Source organism: Camponotus floridanus, unplaced genomic scaffold, assembly GCF_003227725.1.
Source record: "Camponotus floridanus strain SB8 unplaced genomic scaffold, Cflo_v7.5 scaffold16, whole genome shotgun sequence".
Lineage (NCBI taxonomy): Eukaryota > Metazoa > Arthropoda > Insecta > Hymenoptera > Formicidae > Camponotus > Camponotus floridanus.
The window spans coordinates 3,769,214-3,791,970 of record NW_020229281.1 but is presented as its reverse complement, the minus strand read 5'-3'; the positions used below and the strand labels follow the sequence as shown (position 1 = coordinate 3,791,970).

Genomic DNA, 22,757 nt, shown 5'->3' with positions numbered 1-22,757 from the left:
CATTTTCTTTTGGCATGTATTTAATTATTACTTTATTTAATGATTATACATCTTTTTGTTATTCGTCTTTATTACACATTTCTCGCGTAATGATTTCTTCATTCCTTGTTTAATTACAGATAGTTGTAAACGAGATAAATACTGAGGCGAGTAAGAGAAACAAGTGTGTTTTTCTTTGTTTTTCCTTGTTTATTGTTCTCTCCTTTTCATTCATTCGTCTTGACTTCTTCTCTGGCGCACACATTTACACAATGAAGATGTTTCGCCGTGTCTCTGGAGATTCGCAGTCTTCCCGCGCAAGATTCCTGCGTCGTAAATCGGCGCCTTGTGCGTGATCCTTTGTCAGTCGAGTATTCTACGAAAACGTTTGAGATTTCGAGGACGATAAAGTGAGCCGAGTGCCGATAAAAGATTCGATCCTCCGTGCAGTGAGCCTTCAGATTGTCAGTGGCGCAAGTGCATCATAAGAACGCGAGCGCATAGGTGTGATTGTGCATTGCTCTTCCATGTGTATCCGATTTTGAGATTGCATTCTCTCTCGGAAAAGTTCTCTCTAGTGGCAAGAAATCTGCGAACATGCGAGCCGAATAATTTCGATGAGTCTCAAGATTTCGATGAATCTCATGGTATCTTGGAAGGACGAGGTTTTTCGTAGATTCAATTACTGAATCGAATAATTCTAATTTGGAAAGAGAGGCGAGTTGTCTAACGAAGAGGATTTATGTTCTACACACGGGGAGGAATCGAACTCGTGAGATCCAATCGTAGATCTGTGAGAGCTCGATCAGATCACTCAAGCGAGACCGGTGCTTTAACCTTCAACTAGCAGCATCCATTGTCCGAAGATTTGTGTGATGATCATCTCTAAACCTCATTGCATGTCTGGTATTTATGATTGCGAGTTTTACGAATCGAGTTTAAATTGACGTTTATAACACTGTGTGCATCTGTAAATTTTTAAGTTTATTCCAAGTCTTTTTCTCGGTATATCGTACACGAGTTCTGATAAAAAAGAAGCGGAATCGGACTACTAATATACGCAACATTAACAAATAGATTACGTAGTTATCTGCCGCAGTTTTTTCTCATTCAATAAACGTTGGAATTGTATACAGGATTTATGTCCGCGATTTATGTGAGACATTCTATATTATTTTCAACGAAAGAAAAATTTAGAATATTTACATTAAATTTTTAGTCTCTACAAAAATAAAACTGATTAACATTTTTTGATATGTTAAAATTATTAATTATATATTAATTATGTGTTTATAAAATTATAAAAGAAGCACACGTCTTTTTTTCGACATAGAGGATATAAAGAGACCTATGATAAAAAAAACATTATGAAGAAAAAGTTTCAAACATTTCACAAAACGTGTAGAAGAAAAATATGGAAAAGTACTTATTACATGTTAGAACCAACGTTACATGTATTTTAGAAGACAATTTATACATTCTCTAATTTATCAGTAATAAAAATTTTTCTGACATTTAAATTAAGTTACTTCTCAAATATTACAGTCGGATAATGATTCATGTAAAAATCATAATGATACCATGCAGCAATTAATTTTCTCGCATCTTTTGGATATCGAGATTAAGCCAGTTGAGAGTTGAAGCACGTGGGGAATCCGGTCAGTCGACCAGCGAATTGTCGCGCATATTTCATTTCAATTTCATTTATTCCATTCATTTGAAAATCCCCAACTTTGATTAGCGTCGTGATTGTTTACGTATCGCGCGAATCGCGAGCATCGACATTAATCTTTGCCCTTTTTCACGTTATACGTCCGACGAAGTTTAGTACGCGATGTACCGTTACTGACTAATAGTTTGCGCGCATCTCTTCGAAACGGCGGACGTGAAAAATAAAAGCGAAAAATGAAGCAGGAGCAAAAAGGATATCGCGAGAGAGTACCGGTCGATGTAAATCCGCGCTTTTTCCGAACACGTGCGAGTTTGACAACAAACTTGCGGGGAGTTTTCGACGGCGCACAGTGACGTATTCCGGTTCGGCGGTTCCCTGGGATACGTTTTACGAAACGAACCAGAGAAAGAAAGAGAGAGAGAGAGAGAGAGAGAGAGAGAGAGAGAGAGAGAGAGAGAGAACGAGTGTGAGAGAAAGAAAGAGTCAGGGAGAAATGTTCTCCAGTTTCGCAATTTATCATCAAAGCGATCGAAATGTGATCGTATGTTGCTTTTACGCTTATCGTCGAAGTATGTGAAAGGGTAGTGGATCGAAAAGCGAGTTCGATTATTTGATTTTGTCGCGTGACACATTGAAACTCGTCGTTTTCGTTTGTACTCTGTAGCGGTTCGCTGTTTGTCGTGTTCGCCTACCCCGGTCTCTTCCACCAGAGAGATTGTTTACTATTGTAAGAGAGCTGTCAGTTAACAGTTAATTATGCGATGCGACGTGAAACGCACTTTTATTAATTGCTTATTTAAAGCCGATGACTGACAGTGATTTTGACACAAACTTGAGTAAAATCCCTCTATTCAATATTGATTCCATTTTTCGAGATTTTCTAACATTGCGACACTATATTCACGGATATTCGTTTCACGTAAGAATCTCTTTTGAGCGCAAATTACGCGGGAGGATTCCCTCATTTCGCATGTAGTGTATACTTGTATTTCTCTCTTTTCGAATAATTTTATTATTTTTATCGTTATTGTAAATATTGTATAATATTAATATCATTATAGAGTGCGTTATCGAATGCATTGTAACTGATTTTTTTTCGGTTTAACAAGATGCAATCGCATATGTGCGAATGACGTGACGTTGAAGAGGTGCGTGCGCTCGTTTCAGAACATATTGTGTGTCTATGCATGTATGCCACCTTTTCTGCGTTAATTATGTTTTAATTATAAAATAAACGCACATGAACGCGCGCCAACGTTACATTATTCGTTTTGATTTGTGTCGCGTACAGGTGACTAGAGCAACGTGCAGAGGCTCAAGGGTCATCCATTGTGTTAGAATTGCGTACGCTTACCTATATGTTAAATAGTGTATTTTATTGACGTAGAGAGGGAAAGAAGTGGATGTACACGAGCTAATTAAAAATGCATTTGTAATTTTGTTAAGTATAATTTACGTTATTGGATACACTATCGACCTAATTTAAAATCGTGCATTATTTATACGGTAACGTTAATAAAGGGAATGGCGCGCAAAAGCTCTTTGCTTGTAGGTGTAACATGCGTTTCCTCGACAAGTTCACGAATCGCTGTAATTTAACGGATGATTGATAAAGACGAGTTACTCTCAGATAAGTGTCTTCTAATAACTTTTCAAGAGTTGGATGGTAAAATGTCAGTGAATGATAAAAAAAAAAGACGAGATGTACGATATATTTGATTAATCTCTCCAAGAGAATTGTAGAATTTATTCCGTTGCCATTTCGTTCGCGTGGGTGTCTCTCCATGCGACTGATATAACTCGAATTCGCTCATGAGATTTCGCATGTCGATTTGGAAAATTTCCCTCGCAACGAATTGAAGCCGGCACCGTAGGAAGCGTGCGAAATTGATCGTATGGCCGCCAGTCTTTCCCTTTTTCCGAGAGGTTACCCCTTTTTATTAGGCGCAAAATTATTCATAGCCAAACACTCGATCGTCGATGAAGCAAATCCGTCGCTATTAAATACTCGGGGAAGGGGGTGAATCACGCCTGAAATGCGATTCGATAATATCACGCATTCGACCAGATGAATAATTAACGCGTAAACAGTTCTTAGGAACGACACTGATGATTATTTATCAGAGTGATAAGCCAATCTGTTGCATAATGCAATTTTATTTTACAATTTTTGTAAAATCATATACTGCCAATACAAACGTTAATCTTTCCTGAAAGATATACATCTGTGTAAGATTCTATAGAAATTTAAATTGGATTAATTTTTTTAACAACAGTTTATTCGATCTTTATTTAATGGAATATTTTAGAAATAATTTTTACTTTACCTAGCATAAATATTTTTATATATAATTTTCGTAAAAAAGTGCAACGATATCTGTAAAAATTGAATAATCGATGAGAGACTCCTAAAATTTTAGTGTCGTTTAGTCTCGTTGAAATCTGTTGGATAAATAAAGAAGCGCGTTACAAGTGGAAAGTGTGGTCCAAAGTGTAAACTGTCGATTTACGCAAACAAAAATTCGCATGCGACTTAACGTTTATCTCGAAGCACGATATTGCAAAAACTTTCTAATAGCTTGACTTGTGATATCGGCGCGAGCGCACATCTCGCCATCGTAGATCCTCCGAAACTCCGAAGCGGCGGGAAAACTCGAGGGGAGCACCTCTGCGAAACCACCCCTCTGCCATGACCTTTGGGAACGTCGCGTCGGCTGTCCCTTTCTCTCCGTTTCGGAGACTTGGTCCCCTTTCCCACCCCTCCGCTAGTGGCGAGCCGCGTTTTAACCGGTCATTCCGCATTCTCGGATTTTAGGAGAACGGCACGGTGCAAAATAGCGACGACGCGGCCGAAGAGGGGGAGAAGAACGAAGAGGGAGTTACCTTGATACGTGCGTGGCCACATACGTGCGTGCATGGAAGAGGAAGGACCACGCAGGACCACGAAAATACGGCACGAGAGAAAACGGGGCGGGGCAAGGTGGCGGCTCTGCTAAGTCACCAGCTTCCGGCGCTAGCGGCGGAAGAAGAATGTCGAGCGTCGGGAATAGTCCCGACAGGATGGGTGTCCAATCCCTCTACTCTTTACGGTGGAACAATCATCAAGCCCACATACAACAGTTCTTTCAGGAACTGCTACATCAGGAAAATCTGGTCGACGTGACCCTGATCTGCGCCGAGAGCAGCGTCAAGGCACACAAAGTCGTCCTCAGCGCCTGCAGGTAGAGAAGAGAAGTATAAAATATTTTCCAAAAAATATTTTTTTTAATGATTACTTTTTTTGACATTTATTTTTTATTCTTTTCCTCTCCCCCCCCCCTCTCTTTCTCTTGGCAAAATTTTTGTTTCTGACACAAAAGTTTATTTTTTTAACACCAAATTTTATTCTAACCCAAGGGAAAAATTACAAATTTCTTGTATTCTATTATAAATTATATAATCTTTCAAATTAACAATTGTTAACAACATTTGAAAATTACGATAAGGAAATTTGTTATATTTTTTATGACAATAATAAAAGAAAAATGGAATTATTTTATGAAATGATAGTATATTCGACAACTTGTGAATATGAGTGTCCAAAAAATCGTAAGACATATAGACTTTCGCATCATACTGGTCTGAAACAAATTTTTTCCTACTGAATGAAACAAATTTTTTAATTGCAATAAAATATTTCAAAAAAAAAAAATGATAGAGATAAAGATTTATATTCAAAATTTTCAACGTTACATTTACATGCGGTAAAAATTGTATATTTTATCTGCAGATCGGTAATTGCAGGCGTTTCTTATATTCGTAAAAAAGTGCTAAAAATTCTTGTATCTACTGCACAGCCAAAAAATAGAATGAAATAAACAAATGAAAAAAATCTTTTATTAATAATGGTAACATTTCGTATCTCTTTAACGAAAGAGATTTTAAAAAAGTGAAAATGCTTACGGAACATGCTGAGAGAGAGGAGAGAGCTATATCGAAATCGAATGTATTTCTTCATTCTTTTGTAATGGTTAAACTATATACTTTTTTATAATTTGCTTCCGAATTTTTTTATTTTTGTATACAAATTGGACACACTATTATACTCATTACTTTATTTTTTGCTTATGCAAAATTTAATTTTTGCAATTTTTTTTTCTTATATACATTTTTATAATATAATTTATATCATAATGATGAGTTTTCACAATAAACATTCTACAAATAGTATAAAATCCCTATTCTTGATTCGAACTTGATTTAATATAGACTTACTATTTTTAAGTAAGAATAATTTAAAAATCAATATAAGAAATTGTATATTAAATTTTGATCTTAATTAAACATTAAAATCAATTGAAGAACGATTTTCATGTTCGGTGAGGCTTTTCCGTTGTATTAAAAGAAAAAAGAAAAATTTTGACACAATAGATTCTCCAAGATTGTGGAACCGATAGTGTGACTCATGTCACTGCAGGTGAAACGCCATTAAATGAAAAAAAGTATTACTATTGCGCATATAAGAATAAGAAATATATTAGCTTGACGGCGATGATTTAAGGCTTTCTAACTAACCCGCCTTCGCCTGTATATCTCGTGACAATAACTTCCTACATTATTTGTTCCTCTAGCGGTTCCACGTACTTGGACTGAAAACGATCGAACCGAGCGAGTTTTATCGTTCTTGACAAAAGTGTCAAACAACATGTCTTAAAAGAATGTCGCATTATTTCAAAATGCGAGGAAATAGTATTTTGCGCGAGCGAGTCTTTCTCTCATTCGTGAAAAAATTTCTCCTCATCGTTCCTGCCTTCGTGGTTTACGACGGCGCCGCGTCATCGTCTACACGTTACACCGCAATGCTCTTTCTCGCTTCGCGCCCGGGACGTGTGACGTAAAGTTGACAACGAGCGAAAGTCTTGTACCATCTGATTGATTCGCTGTCGCTCGATCCAGAGAAGTAACGCTAATCCTTGCGGTGGCTTTTTGCCCGCGGTTTCTGGCCGACCGTTCTATCTTACTGAGCGAAGACACGCAACGTTTCTTCGCCATGCGATGCATGTAACGTTGTAAGTAGCGCGATGCGAAAGTTTCGTGGGCGATTGTGCGCCGTAACGTTTAATTAACCGTAAATCGATCTTTTGTAGAAGAACGTAGTCTCCTTGCGCGACCAGCAACATTTCGAAACAACCTCCTAATCATGGAGTGATTTTATGTTGCAGTCCTTTCTTCGAGAGGATATTCGCGGAGAATCCATGTAAACATCCCGTGATTGTTCTGAAGGACTTTTCGAATCATGAATTGTCCACTATAATCGACTTTATGTATGGCGGCGAGGTGAAGATCGCTCAGGAGGAATTGCCAGGTTTGATGAGAGCCGCGGAATGCCTGCAAGTGCGCGGTCTATCGTCGTCGGAACCTAGACTGGTGTCGGAGGAACCCAGACCGTCGTCATCTTCGTCGACGCTTCTGGAGTTTACCACACCGGAGGACGCGCGACACGGTACTCCGGAGGAGGACGACAACGCGTTGGAGAACACGAGGGAGATAAAGCCCACGCTGTTTCAACAAACGAGGGACCATCCAACCAAACCGCTCATTGGCCACATGAACTTTGGCATCCGTGAGAGCTGTAGCTCGCCCCTGATGCCTCGTCGAAAGCAGGCGCGTCCGCGCCGACGTTCCGGCGAATTGCTGCCGCAGGACCTGAGCAGACGCTCGACTCCGCCGGCCAGTTTGAGTCCATTGCCGAGCGTTCTTAATCTCAGCGGGAACCAGCACCAGGCACAGCAGCAGCAACAGCATCTGCAATTACAACAGCCTCAGTATCCTCAGCAACAAATAATCAACAGAAACGATCAACAACAAATGATGAACGTTCAGCAGAATCAACAGCATCAGCAGCAGCAAGAGGATATGGCGGAGAATCTCTCGATGAAAAAGTCTTTATCGCCGAGCGGACTGGATCAGCATCGCGTCAAGACAGAGGGCAGCGAAGCGACGAGTAGTCCGCGCGGTTCGCCGCTTACGGGGACGAGTCTGCTGCATCCGGACGGTTCCATACAAGACATACCGGCGGCCGTAGCGGCGGCGGTCGCCACCGTGATACCGTCGATGTCTCTGACGCAAACGCAGCCCCCCGAGTACCTGACAAGCCTCGGCCATCTGGCGAGCCAATGGCTGCCCGGGCAGAGTCCACTGCCGCCGCCTCCACCACAGAGTCATCATACGCGCGAAGACAGTCCGCACGGGCCCGGTAGGTCCCATCCGTATCAGCAACAGCAACAGCAAGAGTCGTCGATAGTATCGCGACGTTCCTTGGCGATGTTTACGCCACTGGACGGCGTGACTCTCGGCGGCGGACTTTTTTCTCACACCGCCACGTATGACAGGGCAGTTCTCCCGGACTCGTTTCTCACGGATAATTTCAAGCAGGAGACACTGCAGAACATCTTTGGTGCGCCAAATCTTGGTCCTCCTCCGAAAAAAACGAAAAAACATCGGAGCGATAGCGACGGGACGCCACGTAGGTGGAACGATCACAACAGCCGCGCGCTCGCGGTAAACAGGCCAAAGGGGCAACACAGTGCGCCGCGAGGTGGACCGCCGAGATCATGGACGAATAACGAGCTTACATTAGCTCTACAACATGTCTGGGAAAAGAAGCTCACCACATCGCAAGCTAGTCGCTTATTCGGCATTCCTTACAACAGCCTGCTGATGTACGTGCGCGGCAAATACGGGAAGAGTCTCAAGCTGGAACAATTGCGTAGGAATTGTACCGGCGCCAACACTCCCGAGATTATGAACAACAACAACATCAAGCCCGTCCAGCAGTCGGCGCAGATAAGCCACGCGCTCGCGTTGTCGTTGCAGCATTCGGACAACAGCGGCTTCGCTTCTCATCGCTCCCTAATCGGCGGCAATATTACGCAAGGCTTCTACCCCGCCGATTATGCCGCCGCGCCCTATCCCCTGGTGCATCTGTTACCTCCGAGCGAGCAGAAAACCTTCGAATCGTCCGCGAATTCGAGCGGCGACGGGGGTGGATGTCTAGGAGGTGGCGGAGATGGCAATGGCGGTGATCTGACGAGTTCGCAGACCAGCGAAACACCGTCGCCTATAGTCGATCATCATCATCACCAGGAGTCGTCGTCGTCGTCGTCGATGCAGCCGCAACCGACACAATCGGCGCCCACGTTGCTACAACAGAACGGTTCAGATTAGAATTAAGTAGAATACCGTTTGGATGCTGTACGAGGTACGTGTTGATGTTAAGCGACGATTCATTTGTTACCTTTGCTCGCGAGGACTGGCGGATGGTCGCGGATGATTAGCAAATTTGGTTACGAACGACGTACATATTTATATACCGCATATAAAGTCCAATGATTCGCGAGTTGCGCCGCGAACGCGAATACAATAAATCTTGGACGTAACTTCCCAAGATGTTGCGGCCAAAGTTATCGCGGTGCGTACTCGCGTATTTGCGGATCTAAAAGAATATATGAATTTTTAATATACTCCTCCTCGGAATGAGACTATCGATTTGAATGCGGACGCTACGACACGTCTAGCTAGAATCGAGAGGTTCATCTGTGGACGGGAAGAAACAGTTTTACGTTCCTCGCAATCGATTGGGTTAATTAATCGCGATAATTAATCGAGCGGCTCCCTCCTTATCGCAGGTGTGCGGGGTATATACATAGATTTACACACGCGCGATTCTCACACTATCCTTCACAAGACTGACTTTTACCAACCGACTCGCAGCTCTCCCAGGGAGAGAACGCCCTCGATGAACATTCGAGCTTTTGCTCGATCCGCGCTTAACCAGCATCAATTACTGCTTGCCATTGTTTTAGTTTCATCTTTCTTCCGTCGGGTCGGATGTACACGTGAGATTTCTGTTGTCAAAATCACTATCTTTGATCGTGAAACTCTCAGCGAACGCAATTTAAAAACTGGATTTTTTCAATGAACGTCTCGTCTGCCTGATAATTTTACTATCGATAAATCGTTAAAAATAATTATCGATCACACATTTTGTTAAATGAATGTAAAATCGTCAAAAGTGAATCTTGATGATGAGATTCTCGAGTGTACATCCTACCTTTCGATGTTAATCGACGATGTTCATTCGTTCGCGTTCAGATTCGGTCGCAAATTCGCGGACGACACCGAGGATCATCGTCTTGCTTTATACATCGTTCGCCGATTATCTCGAGGAGAACGTTGCCGAACCGAGAATTTGTCGGATCTTTTTGCGCGAACGAAACGACATCGAGAAATTTTGCCGACGCGATCGAGAAAACTTTCGTATCATTGCTATGAAATAGTTCCTGCTGCAAAAGCGCGTCATATACCAAATATTGCGACCGGTTACGTAAAGTATATATAACGACGTCTGTGCTGAATTAACTTACAATCGTTGTCGGTGTCTCGAGCGAAAAGTGACGATCATATTCTTGATAGATAATAAAATCATAGAAGACATAATTTTTTTTTTAAATATATGTCATAATTAATTAACGATAGTCGAGGAACTTGCTTTAACTTGCTTTTGATTGGAATTGATATTTCAATCTTTCTTAATGGAACAATGAAGAGATTTTGTTGGATAATATTTTCTTTTTTGATCTTCTTTGTGCTTTGATTTTATTATTATTTGCTATTATAGATTAAGGCTTAGGACTTTAGGAATGCGTTACTATAAATAATATTTAAGTTGATTTGTGTTTCTAAATTCAGTTGTACATATAACTGAATTAAAACGATAGTGAACGCCCATATGCTTATCACGAAGTGATAGGCATATGGGCGTTATTTCAGCGCGTAATTTATTTTGCCTAACTAGACTTTTGCCTAAATTAAATTGTTTAGCTAGTTGCTTTATCTCATTTTTTTTGAGATAGAATTGCTCATTGTTGGAAAAAGATTCCATAAAATATTTAAACATAAATTATAAAAATTACATTACATTACATTACATTACATTACAATTATAAATAAGTATAAAAACATTCATTAATATAAAAATATTTAATGAAAAAGGAATCATTACGTTTTGCTTTTTTTTAATAATCAAATTATGATGAATTATACTTTTTTAAATCGAATCTCCTTTTAAATTTAGGAATGTATCTTAATTTTAGTTCAATTGTAAATTAGTTTTAGCTTAGAATTTATATAGTTTTTACTTTTTAAAATGCGAAATGCGTTGATCGCCGCTACATCGTGCAAGTTTCTCGAATGTATCCTAGTGAAATAGACAACGGTACATTACCGGCAAGGAAATCGATTGTTCGTCACTTTCGCGCGAGTCGTCCGCGATTCTTTTTTCTATTTATTTCTATACGAGGAAGAAAAAAAATCTTGCCGAATTGCGCGACGGCCGTGAATTACGCGATAACAGCGAACCTGCCAAGATTTCCCGTTTGCCAATCCCCGAGAGCCTGATCCGCCGTCACGTCAGCGCGATTGCCTCGTCGCGCATAATTTTTAGAAATTTTATGCGCTCGCCTCCTTTCACTCTCACCCCCGCCCTCCTCTCCCCGGTAACACGTTACATCTGTAAATAATATCTTTAATTGTTGACTGTTTTTTATTTCGCGCCAACTACGCGAATCGTTCTGTTCGTGTTTTCCGCGATGTGTGTTACGCGTTTTTAGAAATCTGACGACTCGCGAATGATTGAAATATCGCTCAATCCGTCGAGAGGCGAACGACTATCTCTGGCCGACTCGTTGCGAACTGATAATTTGATGATGAACGAGGCAAGCGAGCGCGATCGCTGATCTTGGCGACATGCCGGAACGCGAAATGCTTCTTAAACGAAAATTAAACATTGGGTATAGCGGTATAATTGTTCGGCGAGTTCGATCCGATGGTACGGATACGGAAAAAGGAAAATACGTTTGCGTACCCGTAGTACCGAAAGCTAAACTCGCCGAAATTATGCTGATTTGAATCCGGAAGCAAGAGACGATAGAAGGAGAAATATATATGGAGCAAAAACGTTGAACACAAACTCTTAATATATATCGTAGACCACAATTTCACAACAATATTTCGACAACCAGACGGAAGCGCAGGGTAACTAACACATCAGGGATAGCCACAGACAAATCTACGATAGATAAAGAAAATGCTACATATTAAACTGTAAAGGTAATGGTAAATTATTAATAATGTTATAATACGATACGATTATTTCGTTAAAGAGATTAAGAATAAAAAAGAAGGGAAATGAGAAAAGAAAAGAGATGAGAAATGTCGAGCAATGGCAAAGATAAGAATCATATGCTAGGCTCCGTTATGTCACACTCCTTACTAATCCTAGAAAGAAATAAGATAAGATATATTATGAGAAAATAATAATAGTAATATTAAAATAATAATAATAAAATAGCAACTTAAGTAGAGCATAAACGACGGAGGGAGCGTATGAAGAGGGTTTGAAATAAAGATTGGAGAGACCACGATGTTTTTCGGACCCCGCACCCCCCGGAACAGCCTGTACAATACAAACTGATATTATTATTGACTATTAATATTATATATTATATATACAGGGTGTTTCAAAAGAGTTTATAACTGCTCCAGCGTTCTGTACCATCGATTCCGTCGCTCTTACAATTATTTATTTTTGCGAATCTCTTCATTCTTTCGAATTACATATATATTTTATTTCTTTCATTTTTCTTTTTATGGTTCACGACGTTGTTAGATAAATGAACATCGATATGCATTGATCCACATTAAGAGTTTACATTTTCGCACATTAAAAGTATACAAATTTACATAAACATTGACAAATCGCGTAACTAATGAAATATTTTATCGTAATTGTTTAACAGCATATGAGCATTGAAATGTATATATAACACATTTCGACGCTTATATTGTCCGTTTGCTTTTAGATAAATCATCAGTGATAGTATTGGTATGTCTAATTGAATTGGAAACGCTCGTTTTTTCGACCAATTAAATGCCAACATTTGCCGAACGTTGACGGAAAAATTTGCATTTTTCTCCTTTTTTTGTTTCTTTAGATTTGAAATACTTTTTCTTTCAACAGCCGATTGTGTAACAGTTCTCGTTTTGGTTTTTATTAGATAATTTCGTTTCAATGATTAATCGCGAAACGACGCTCGAGCAACAGACGTATAAGATGGTACAGCATTGAAAATGGTTTTAACAATTTTTTATTCACTCTGTTGACGAGAGAAGAAATAGAGACATAGGATTACGTCTTAACTGTGTGTGATGACTCGCACAAAGGTTTAGCATACAGTTAGACAATGACTGCTCGTATGCGTGTGAAAATGCGTGCAAGAGGTATACATGAGTGTTACGCATATAGATATATTTGTGATAGGCACTATGTGCAGAATTCAGTATTATTTTGCAGGTGATTGGAAAAAGAAGCGATCGGTACGTTTCTTTTCTCAATTAGCGTTTCGTTGTTCGTAGACCCCTCCCCTCCTTCCTTTAGAATATTAAACATGCGAGAACCTTTACCTCCGATTGTGATGTTCATCGTCTTTCGCCTTTTTCGCGAAAAACGACGCGCAAAACTTTAAAGGAGGGAGAAGACGAGATGATTCTAATGTGCGTGAAAGAGAAAGAGCGAGAAAGGGAAAGAGAGGCAGAGAGATGCATGAAAGAGAGAGGGTGAGAAAGAGAGCGAGGAAACACATACAAGCACAGAGAAAAAGGAGTATTATCATTGTCACATAGGGTGCGGATAGAGACGCGTATCGATTGGTTACTTTATTATCGCAAAAGGATACTACGTTTATCACACACGTTAGTTGAAATTTAAAGACACTTTAATTTATGCATTGGCTTGTTTACGTTGTAATGTTGATATGTTGAGGTAAGCATTAAGCAATATACGTATATTAAATGGATATATATTAGAATGGTGGAGACGAAAGAAAGTCTGTAATCAATTTTTGAGTAAAATCATTTGTACTGTTCTGCTGCTATTAAATGGTCAAAAAGTTAGGCGCATAAGTAATGATAAATAATTATAATTCTTATCAATTAATTATGCAATGGTAATTCGCATTAAAATACGTTAAAATGTCGTAATAGACATACAAGAGCACTAAAGAAGAATGGAAAGATAGGAAGGGTTGTATCCGAATGTTGGAATACAGATTATTTTATAAATTTATGGATTATTTTATAAATAACGTCGCGTCATTTTCATTATCTAGGGGGTGTCAGAAAAGAGGGTTCGAGACTTGTAATAGACGCATGTAGTATTCATTCGAAAGAAGCTTTCGCTTCTGACGGGATTGATTTTTCAACATCTTTTGTTGGGTTTAATGAGTAGTACATGCTTTTTAAAAAATTGAATTCTTTTTTCTAGATTTGTTAATTTTATAAACTAATTCTAAACATACATCTCGATCTTTTTATAAATCTCCTGAGAGGCAATGCTTTTATAAAAAGATTGAGTTTTTTTATAAAAAAAAGAAATATTACATAGGCACCGGTGTGATTGACGAATGAGACAGAATGTTTTATTTTTCTCCGAGACTCCGATCACAATGAAGTCACCATTTTAAGTTCCTACAGTACGAAGATGACTATAATACGACTTTCCACTAAATAAAAAGAAAACATGATATTATTTTACTTGTTGCGTAAGAGAAAGTAATGAACGAGGAAAAAAAAACAGAGAGGGAGAAATCACAGAGTGAACAGAAAAATGAGAGAAATGAAAGAGAGAAAGAGAGAGAATGAATGAGACAGTGAGAAAGAAGGAGACACGTCTCCGCAAAATATTATTTTTAATTTCGTGTAATCTACAATTGTACATAAGATCAGAGATAAACGCGCTGTCGATTATTTATGCGTAAATATATAGGTATACATACTTATATATACATATATTATACATATACGTATATTTATCGATAATTGTGCGTCGCGAAAAAATATTGTTCTTCGGATACAATCTTTAATCGAATGAGGAAGCAAAGACGGGAAGCAAGACACAAATGACGAAGTAGGCGAGCACATTGTAAGAATACGCAATTTCTGTGTCGCGATTAAAAAAAAAATGCAAATGTGTAAAGCGCGATATTATTGCACAACAGTCCGTAATGAGTCAACGCAATTAGCGTGTCTTACGCAAGCCGCGACTGTAATTTGACGTTTGATTCGGTCTTGACAGCCGTGGATATTCCCGCCGAATACGAGTCGAATGGAAAGTCAGGTGCGCGGTATTCGAGGCGGTCGAAAGATGTCGGTAAAACGCGTTCTCTCGAATCTCTCTCGGGCTTCCCTCCCGAGGAGGAATGTACCAACCAACGGCACACGTCCTAGAGGTTCGAGTTATCGGTAGCCCGTACAAGACCCTTGCGGCCATACGATTGCCTCGCACGAGAATCTCTATCATCTCCGAATGATACGATTGCCCGCCCCCCCGCATCCCTTTATTATTTTCCATTCGACGAGTAACGAATGCGTTATCGCGATTGTCACCGACACAGAAATTGCCGTTTCGAATCTCACCACGGACTTCATACTGTATAAAGAAACAGAAACCGGAAACGAAACAGATGAAATAGTTACTTGCATCGGTTGTGCTGTCACCGTAGTTCCTAAATCGCCCTAGCCTCGCCCCGAGCGCATGATGAAGTAACGTACGAGTGAATGAATGAACGAATGAATGAAAAGTACGCTATAGAGTTGTTATCTCGGTAGTACGGTAAACGATACAGCGCGCTCTCTTACTCTCGTATAATCGCTTATCGATATTCGGATTGTCATTGATTTCTCTTTCGTTCAGTTTGCTTTCGAAGATGACAATCGTTCGATTTCCCTCTCGATATCGTATGTAAAATATTTACATGGATTTTTTAAATTAATTCTTTCAATTTTTTTAATTAATTTTTTAAAGAATAATTATTAAAATAGCTATAAATAAAATTATTAACTTTAAAGAATAATTATTAAATAGCTATAAATAAAATTATTAACTTTGTGATAGTAATTGCAATTGATTTCGAATTGACTTCTCTTTCATTTTCGCAGATAACTATACTAGTCTTCTTATGTATTATTTATTTCACTACTTGAGAAATCCTTTTTAGAGAAACACTCTTCGCGTGTGACAAACGCTTATCATGTTTGATACGAAAAAAAGAATGAGGAATCCGAGACACGATTTTAATAGAGAAATTTTTGTCGATATACAAAAATTCATTGTAATTAGTGTCATAATTTTGATAATTAATCGTGCAGCTTTGAATATAAATACGCTTTAAAAACCCCATGAATATCGTATTCGGCACGTGAGGATAAAAAGGGAAGAACAAAGACTGATATTCTTACCTCGTGCTTTTAGGCACGATTTAAGTAAAAGCGTCTGTCATACGCGAATTAACGTGTCGAGGGAACGCTTTTAGCTTAAAGCCATCTTTCGAAAAGCGTGGTATAACCAACGATAAAGAGCGACGCGCTTGTACACCATTATATACATATATATACCGTTTCTCATAAGAAGTGGAATATGTAGATACCGGTGGATCGTATTTTACCGTACGACGAAAGAGAAGTAGAAATCGGAGAAAGGGAGAAGGAAAGAAATCGAGAGAGTGTGCGAGAGAGAGAGAGAGAGAGAAAGAGGGAGGGAGGGAACGAAAGAGAGAGAGAGAAAAAGAGAGGGAAGGAAAAAAAAAACGGCGTGCAATAGGAGTGCAATGAAAAGAATCGTGAAATAGAGTGTGACAACTATAGAATGAATCTCCGTGTGATACGTACGTATGAATGAGACATATAGAGAGAAAGAGAGAGAGAGAGAGAGACATCTCGGTTACGGAGCGAAAGCAGCACATCGCAGATTATACGATATAACGATATATTTATACTAATTACACAATTGTACCATAACGATTATAATACTACTTATTATATTATACAGAGCCGCCGCCACCCAGTATATTTTTTACAGGTTTACATTGTATTACAGTTTATAAAGTTTGATATACAATAAAAAGGAACGATTACCTAAGCGCAGAGCGCGCCCGCGGCGGCAGCCGGCGCGTCCCGTCTATTTATAGGGTGGGAACAGCGGAGCGATTAGCGGACGCCGCGGCGCGCCCTGCGTCACGCTATAACTACAATACTTCCGAGTGTTGGAGGAGATCGACGCCGCGCACGAGAGCGGGATCGCGTTGTCGGGATGTCCCCCGTTCCTCCGGATGAAGAGCGTCGTCGACAATACTATCCAAGGGAAGCTTCTCCTTCGGCGGAACGGCGAGTGCGATTAATCTAACAACGGGATTAATTCGAAAGCGCGAGTTGTTTAATCGGGAAAGATAATCGGACGGAGATAAGGGAGGGAGAGGAAATTCGCCCCGTTATCCGTCAGCGTTCTTTTATGAATGGACAGGGTTTATTTTGGGAGCGAAGAACCGAATCAGCGAAGATGTCACTGATTAAAGCGCTTCTTTAATCAGTGATGATATACTGATTCCTTTTAAAAGGGGGAGAATCCCCGATCCGGGGTGCATTAACACGGACACACGATGTTAGATCGGCCTCGAGCCTCCAACACTCGCGCCGATAATGAATAAATAAATGCTACATAACTTGTGATACGTTTACCGCTGGTTACTACAGAGACTTCCTAGCCGATCCTACGACAGGCTCGGCACCACTAGTTCACTCACGCACACGACTCAACGTTTATACGGATTTATTATTACAGATTTATTGATTAATCGAATTATTGTGTAACGGTGATTAGATGAGATACTTAAACAGAGAGACTACAAAGCGAAAAAAAAAAATAAAAGAAACAAGAGGTTTCAAAGTGAATCTCAATTATGTGGTGTGAATGCGCACACGAGGCTAGGACGAGGCTAGCTACCTAAACCCCACGTTCATTCTTCGGACTAACACGATACACATGGATTATACACACATACACATCCATATGCAGACACGAATACACAATCCAATCGTATTCACTCTCTAAACCTTAATAAAATCTGTACATACCATTGCAATGCTCGTCTGATTTTCTTCCATCCTACAACCGCTTCTGCAAGTGTTATCTTGCGCTACTTTTATTTTCTTATAATATAATATTTCGTAACGCGTTCTAAAGAGAAAGTTCTCGCTCTCGGTCTGCATCTGATTCGTATTAAATATTTGCCGTGTCACGATTTTTCATCGCACATGTGCAAATCGCACAATGTAGAATCATATGGGATAGAGAGCTCGTGAAACACATGAAGATAACTTGCAAAGCTATCTTTATGCTCACCTGCCGTCCCCAGAAACGCGGTGGATCGCTAAATGGCCGATGCCTACGCGTAGCCGCGGGTAACCGGCTGTCACTCAGATTGATGAGCAGTCGAAACAGTTTCGGAGCAAATTATTGTTATTCTGATTACATAATAAGCTGACGGGCGAGGATACGTGGGAGAGGGAGATGGATCGACGCGATAGAATCAGAGTGCCTTTAGATGCATTCGAGGAGGCGAGGTGAAGGGCAGGAAAGACGAGAGAGGGTGTATAAGTTTAAAGAAGGACGAAGGGAGGGCATGAAACGCGAATAGAGGAGAAGAGAAGGAGAGAAGACATAAAAGAGCGGGCCGAAAGAGGGAGAGAGAGAAGGAGAGAAAGAGACAAAGGGGGAGAGAGAAAGAGACGGAGAGATAGGCCGAATCTGAAGGAGTGGAAGCATAATTCCGAAGGGGCTTGAGCCAGGAAGGCCGGTTCCGCGAATTCGCGTAATCGATTCCGTCATGTCGCGGACCACCCGGGCACGGTCCTAATAAATAAGTAATACGTCGGTTCAACCGGGAGAAAGATCGGGATTCCGGGAGGGGGACGCGGGCCCTGGGATGCATTATGTGTCGACAGTATTACGCGCATACGCACTCTCTTTCTCTTTTTTTTTTAATTTTCTCTCTGTACTCTTTCCTTGTTTGAGAAATGTGTGCTCTATGAAATTTTCAAATTATCATCCTAAATGCTATTGAAGCGCAATTAATAGACCAGGTAGCTTCGAATACATATATTTTTTGCTCGTTGAAGTGGCATGCGTGTCTCTAGACGAGTGCTGGAAGAATAGGGTTGTACCCTAATGAAATGAAATGGCTTCGTTGTCAGATAGACTGTTTAGCTCTTAACATGTTTGAATACATGGCTGGGTATTTCTTTCTTTTTTCTCTTTAATAGCATTTGTAGTACGGTAAATTACGGTGAAAAAATTAGATTAATATTTTTAGCAGAAGCGATCGCGCGATAATTAATGGAACGATAATTGACAGAGATTTGTGGAAACTTTAAGAATATATTCCAATTTGTTACAAGATAATTTTCATATTTCGGGCCGATATGCGCTACCAACGGAAACGGGGATAACGTCCTGCAAGAGGACGAATCCGAGGGAGCGATGTGACATATCACCCGCGCGTGTATTCGCTCGAATTTCTACGGTCTTTGCAACACTTTGCTCTCGAACTATTTTGAAGACACCTATAAATACGTGTGCATGCCGCGCGCAATATACGACAAGTGCTCCCGCAAACGGCAAACATGCCGTATCTGGCCTGTCGCTTAAATAAAATCGGTCGCATCGCCGAGAAATTATTAACCGCGACCCATTACACACGCATACGTTCAAGGCCGTTCTCGAGATGATGAATCCTCGTGCGTGGGATGTTAAATCAAATGTTAATTACGCGAATAATGTTTACGCGCGTGGACAAATTTTTAAGACAGCTCCATTTGACTGAACGAAAGAGAGCCAAGTCATTATTCTTATTCTCCGCGTAGGAAAGTTCTCTTAATCTTTCTTGAAAAATAAATTTTATTAATGAATTTGCATACGTGTATCTGCGCGACCGATTAAAAAATGTATCTGCAATTCTGTTTTATTTATATTCTATTTATGTTAAAATATTTTTATCATAAATCAGTTCTTAGAATTTAAAAAAAATCAATAATAAGTCAAAAAGGCACAAAATTAATAATGATGATATATAATTCAATGCATACAATTAATCAGCAAGCTAAGAAAAAAATAAATTTCTAATTGGACATAATGCAAAGATTTAAATAAAAAATATTTATAATTGTACATGATTTTTAGCTTATTTTAAATACCCTAAACATCTGTCGACAGAATTAATTTCATGTAATTTGCGTTTTATTGCGTTTTATATAAAAGTGTTACGATCTATAATGTAATACATTTGATTTACTTTACGCACTATCTTGTGCGATCTTGGTTCTACAGCCTTAAGTGATTAACTAATTGATTCATATGCTATGAACCTCTCTTTACATACTTATAATTTAAAATAAAAAGAAATTATTTTTTAGGAACTGTTTAGAATAAATACATCATTTTCTAAGTGTTTTCATATCTGTTGGTATATTTTCGAAGTATAAAGTATATAGTGTTTTAAATTTCTGAGAAACGCTGCGTTCTTCTAAAATCACAAATTATTTTTAAATCTTTGTTTTATAGAAAATCACTCCATTTTCCAAATTCGTACTGCAACATTCGCTGCACGTTACATACGGACATGTTCTAAATAAGATCTAAGGTTGCCAATGTGACACCCGACACCCTTGAACATGTGTAACACTTGGACTATGTCGGCAAGTCCTCCGTCAAAATCAGTATTACGAGGTGTTGAACACCTAAAGCGGAATAGGTCTTCACTTGGCAGAGAGCAGAAAGGACAGAGGAAGATAATATAAACTGATGAGTACTGCGCAAAAATTTATTTTTCTCGATCAAAGTTTAATTAATATGTTTGTAAATAAAATAAAAAAGTATTTGATATATTTTATGAATGCAATAAATATCGTGAAATTTCTCATATGTGCTACATAGATAATTTTGACGAAATTTATATTAATTCATATTATTTTATAAATTTATTATTTTTTTTAATAAGGGAGTATTTCGAAACTCAATCGATTAATCAATTTTGCTTTGGTTTGAGAAACACGTGCGAGATGTTCCAGACGGTGTTAAATTTAGAAATTTCGCACGACAGCATTAGTCACGACGATCTTTGTTCCTCATTTTGCGGTTAGAAGTCTCGCATTTCACTGTTTTCTAGCCTGCAGTGATCTTTAATTTTCGGGACCAATGATTGAAAAGTTCGCTCTCGTTTCGATCCTGCTGTGATATTTGCATGCAAGAAGCAAATCTAATGCAAATAATATTTTATTTCTAATGATTTCATTATTTTAATATTTTCGTCATTATAGAATACTTAAATTTAAAAAAAATCAATCCCATGCGAATTTACATGAAAAAGAGCAATTATAGTACTGTTTAATTAACTTTACGTACGCACTAATTATAATGAGAATTTATGAAATTAATAACAACTTTATGTATTATTTTCACGCAAGAAAAAGTTGACCAAACTCGTTGGAAAAAATAAGGTATTATAATTTAATATTATTATTAGATATACTCTCTCTCTTGACATGTATATATTATATAACATTTATAAGCATCGATGTATTTAGCGATGTATTAGTGTATAATATTTATATTGCTCGTGAATATATTTTTTATTTCACGCAGAATCGGCTAGCGAGCCGGCGTAGGGCTGTGCATTCGATGGAAATTTATGCGTGAGACCCGCCTCCTCTTTCTCCTCGCAGAGGCCGAGAGAATTCGGTCGATGTATGCGGACGCCAAGTCTCGCAAACCCCATCTGGGCCCTTTACGAGCATCCGATTGCCTCCCTTTCGTCCGCAAGTCGACAACGGTATACGAGAATCGTAGCTTGTTGGACACACAGGAACCGCCAATATGCCAGAGTGTGTATGCGTGTGATCTCGGAAACTTTTAAAATAGATCTAAAACTAATCAACCTGACGAAACAGGCCCTCGGCCCGTTGCTAAAATATAAACGATCCCGCTTAACAATGGGGCTGGGTGTTTATTTCGCGCGCACTTTATAATTAGATATATAATTAATATAATAAGATAAAAATGTGCGAAATTTCTAATATAGATAGATGTGGAGGGTAGAATAGAAATTATCTAATATAGTGGAGTAATTTTTTTACGCTATAATTATTGTAGCGGGGAAAAATTTGTTGGAGAAAAAAAAAAAGAGAGAGCTAGTATATTTTCTACACTTGACAATATAATCAGCAGCTTCTGCGGAAACAATGTTTCGTTAACGCGCTGTGACGGATTGCCCGTTGATCTGTGACCCCGTCAAAGAAATAAGAGAAAAATCCTTTCCTCTCTATTGCATTTTCTTTTCTTTTCTTTCCTTTTTTTCTCTTTTGACGTTCGATAAGCAACGCCGTTTTTGGAAGCGAGCCGTTTGCGTTACGAAGCGGCCATCGTACCGCGGCGTCCCGCGGGTCCGGGCCCGGGCGGGCCCGCAAAAATGACTGCCAAAAAAGGCTCAACTTCATGAAGTCGAACCGTCACTCATCGCGGCCAATTGGCTTCCACAACGCAACAATGTAACGCGATGTGTGCATAACGATGCCCCGCTCGCGCGCGCACACACGCGTACGCGCCGAGTGCGTGCGCGTGTGCGTGTGCGGCCCGCGCCGAGATCGAACGGCGCAAGCACGTGGTGCGTGCACACGTGTGCGTATACGCATGATTCGCATGCATTTACATATATATATATATATATATATATATATATATATATAAACACACACGCACGTCGTTACACACCACGGTCCCCCCTTCCCGCACTCGGGGCCCGCACGGGAGTAAAGGTTTTACCGATGGCGTACGCCCATACGCACGTAGCATGTAGGCAGAGGTTCCCACACCGCAGGCCATGATTTATTGGCCTGCCACTCGCCAGACCTGCTGTCATCATCGTCCCATGGTTGGTCCATGATACAGCGCGCCGTGCCGTATATAACTTCCCTCTATGCACGATCTTCGCGTCATATCGGCTCCTTCTTTCCTCGCGCCCCGTTGATACAGGAAGGCCGTTCGCCGCGTTCGGCCCCCTCTAGTCCGTCTACCTTGTTTTACCTTAACCAGCCGATACCCACCGCCCGTATTGAAGCCGACAATCACCTTCTTTCTCTCGAAGGCTTCTCCCGGCGTGGGTGGGAGGTGCGAATTTCGCAA

The 22,757-nt window shown here is 39.8% G+C and overlaps 1 protein-coding gene across 5 annotated transcripts in view; it reads left to right on the top strand.

Annotated features, from left to right (window-relative positions):
- LOC105259201 (protein jim lovell) overlaps positions 1-10,110 on the top strand; it is a 128,856-nt gene extending 118,746 nt beyond the window's left edge. For 4 of the 5 annotated variants that reach the window (XM_011270991.2, XM_025406998.1, XM_025406999.1 and 1 more), the window contains 2 exons: positions 4,467-4,872; positions 6,853-10,110. In XM_011270991.2, the coding sequence (XP_011269293.1) occupies positions 4,682-4,872; positions 6,853-8,857 (2,196 nt within the window). In that variant the 5' untranslated portion in view covers positions 4,467-4,681 and the 3' untranslated portion in view covers positions 8,858-10,110. Of the gene's footprint in view, positions 1-657; positions 886-4,466; positions 4,873-6,852 lie in introns of those variants that run through there. The other variant, XM_011270993.3, reaches the window with a different exon arrangement.
- Positions 10,111-22,757: the final 12,647 nt, after the last annotated feature.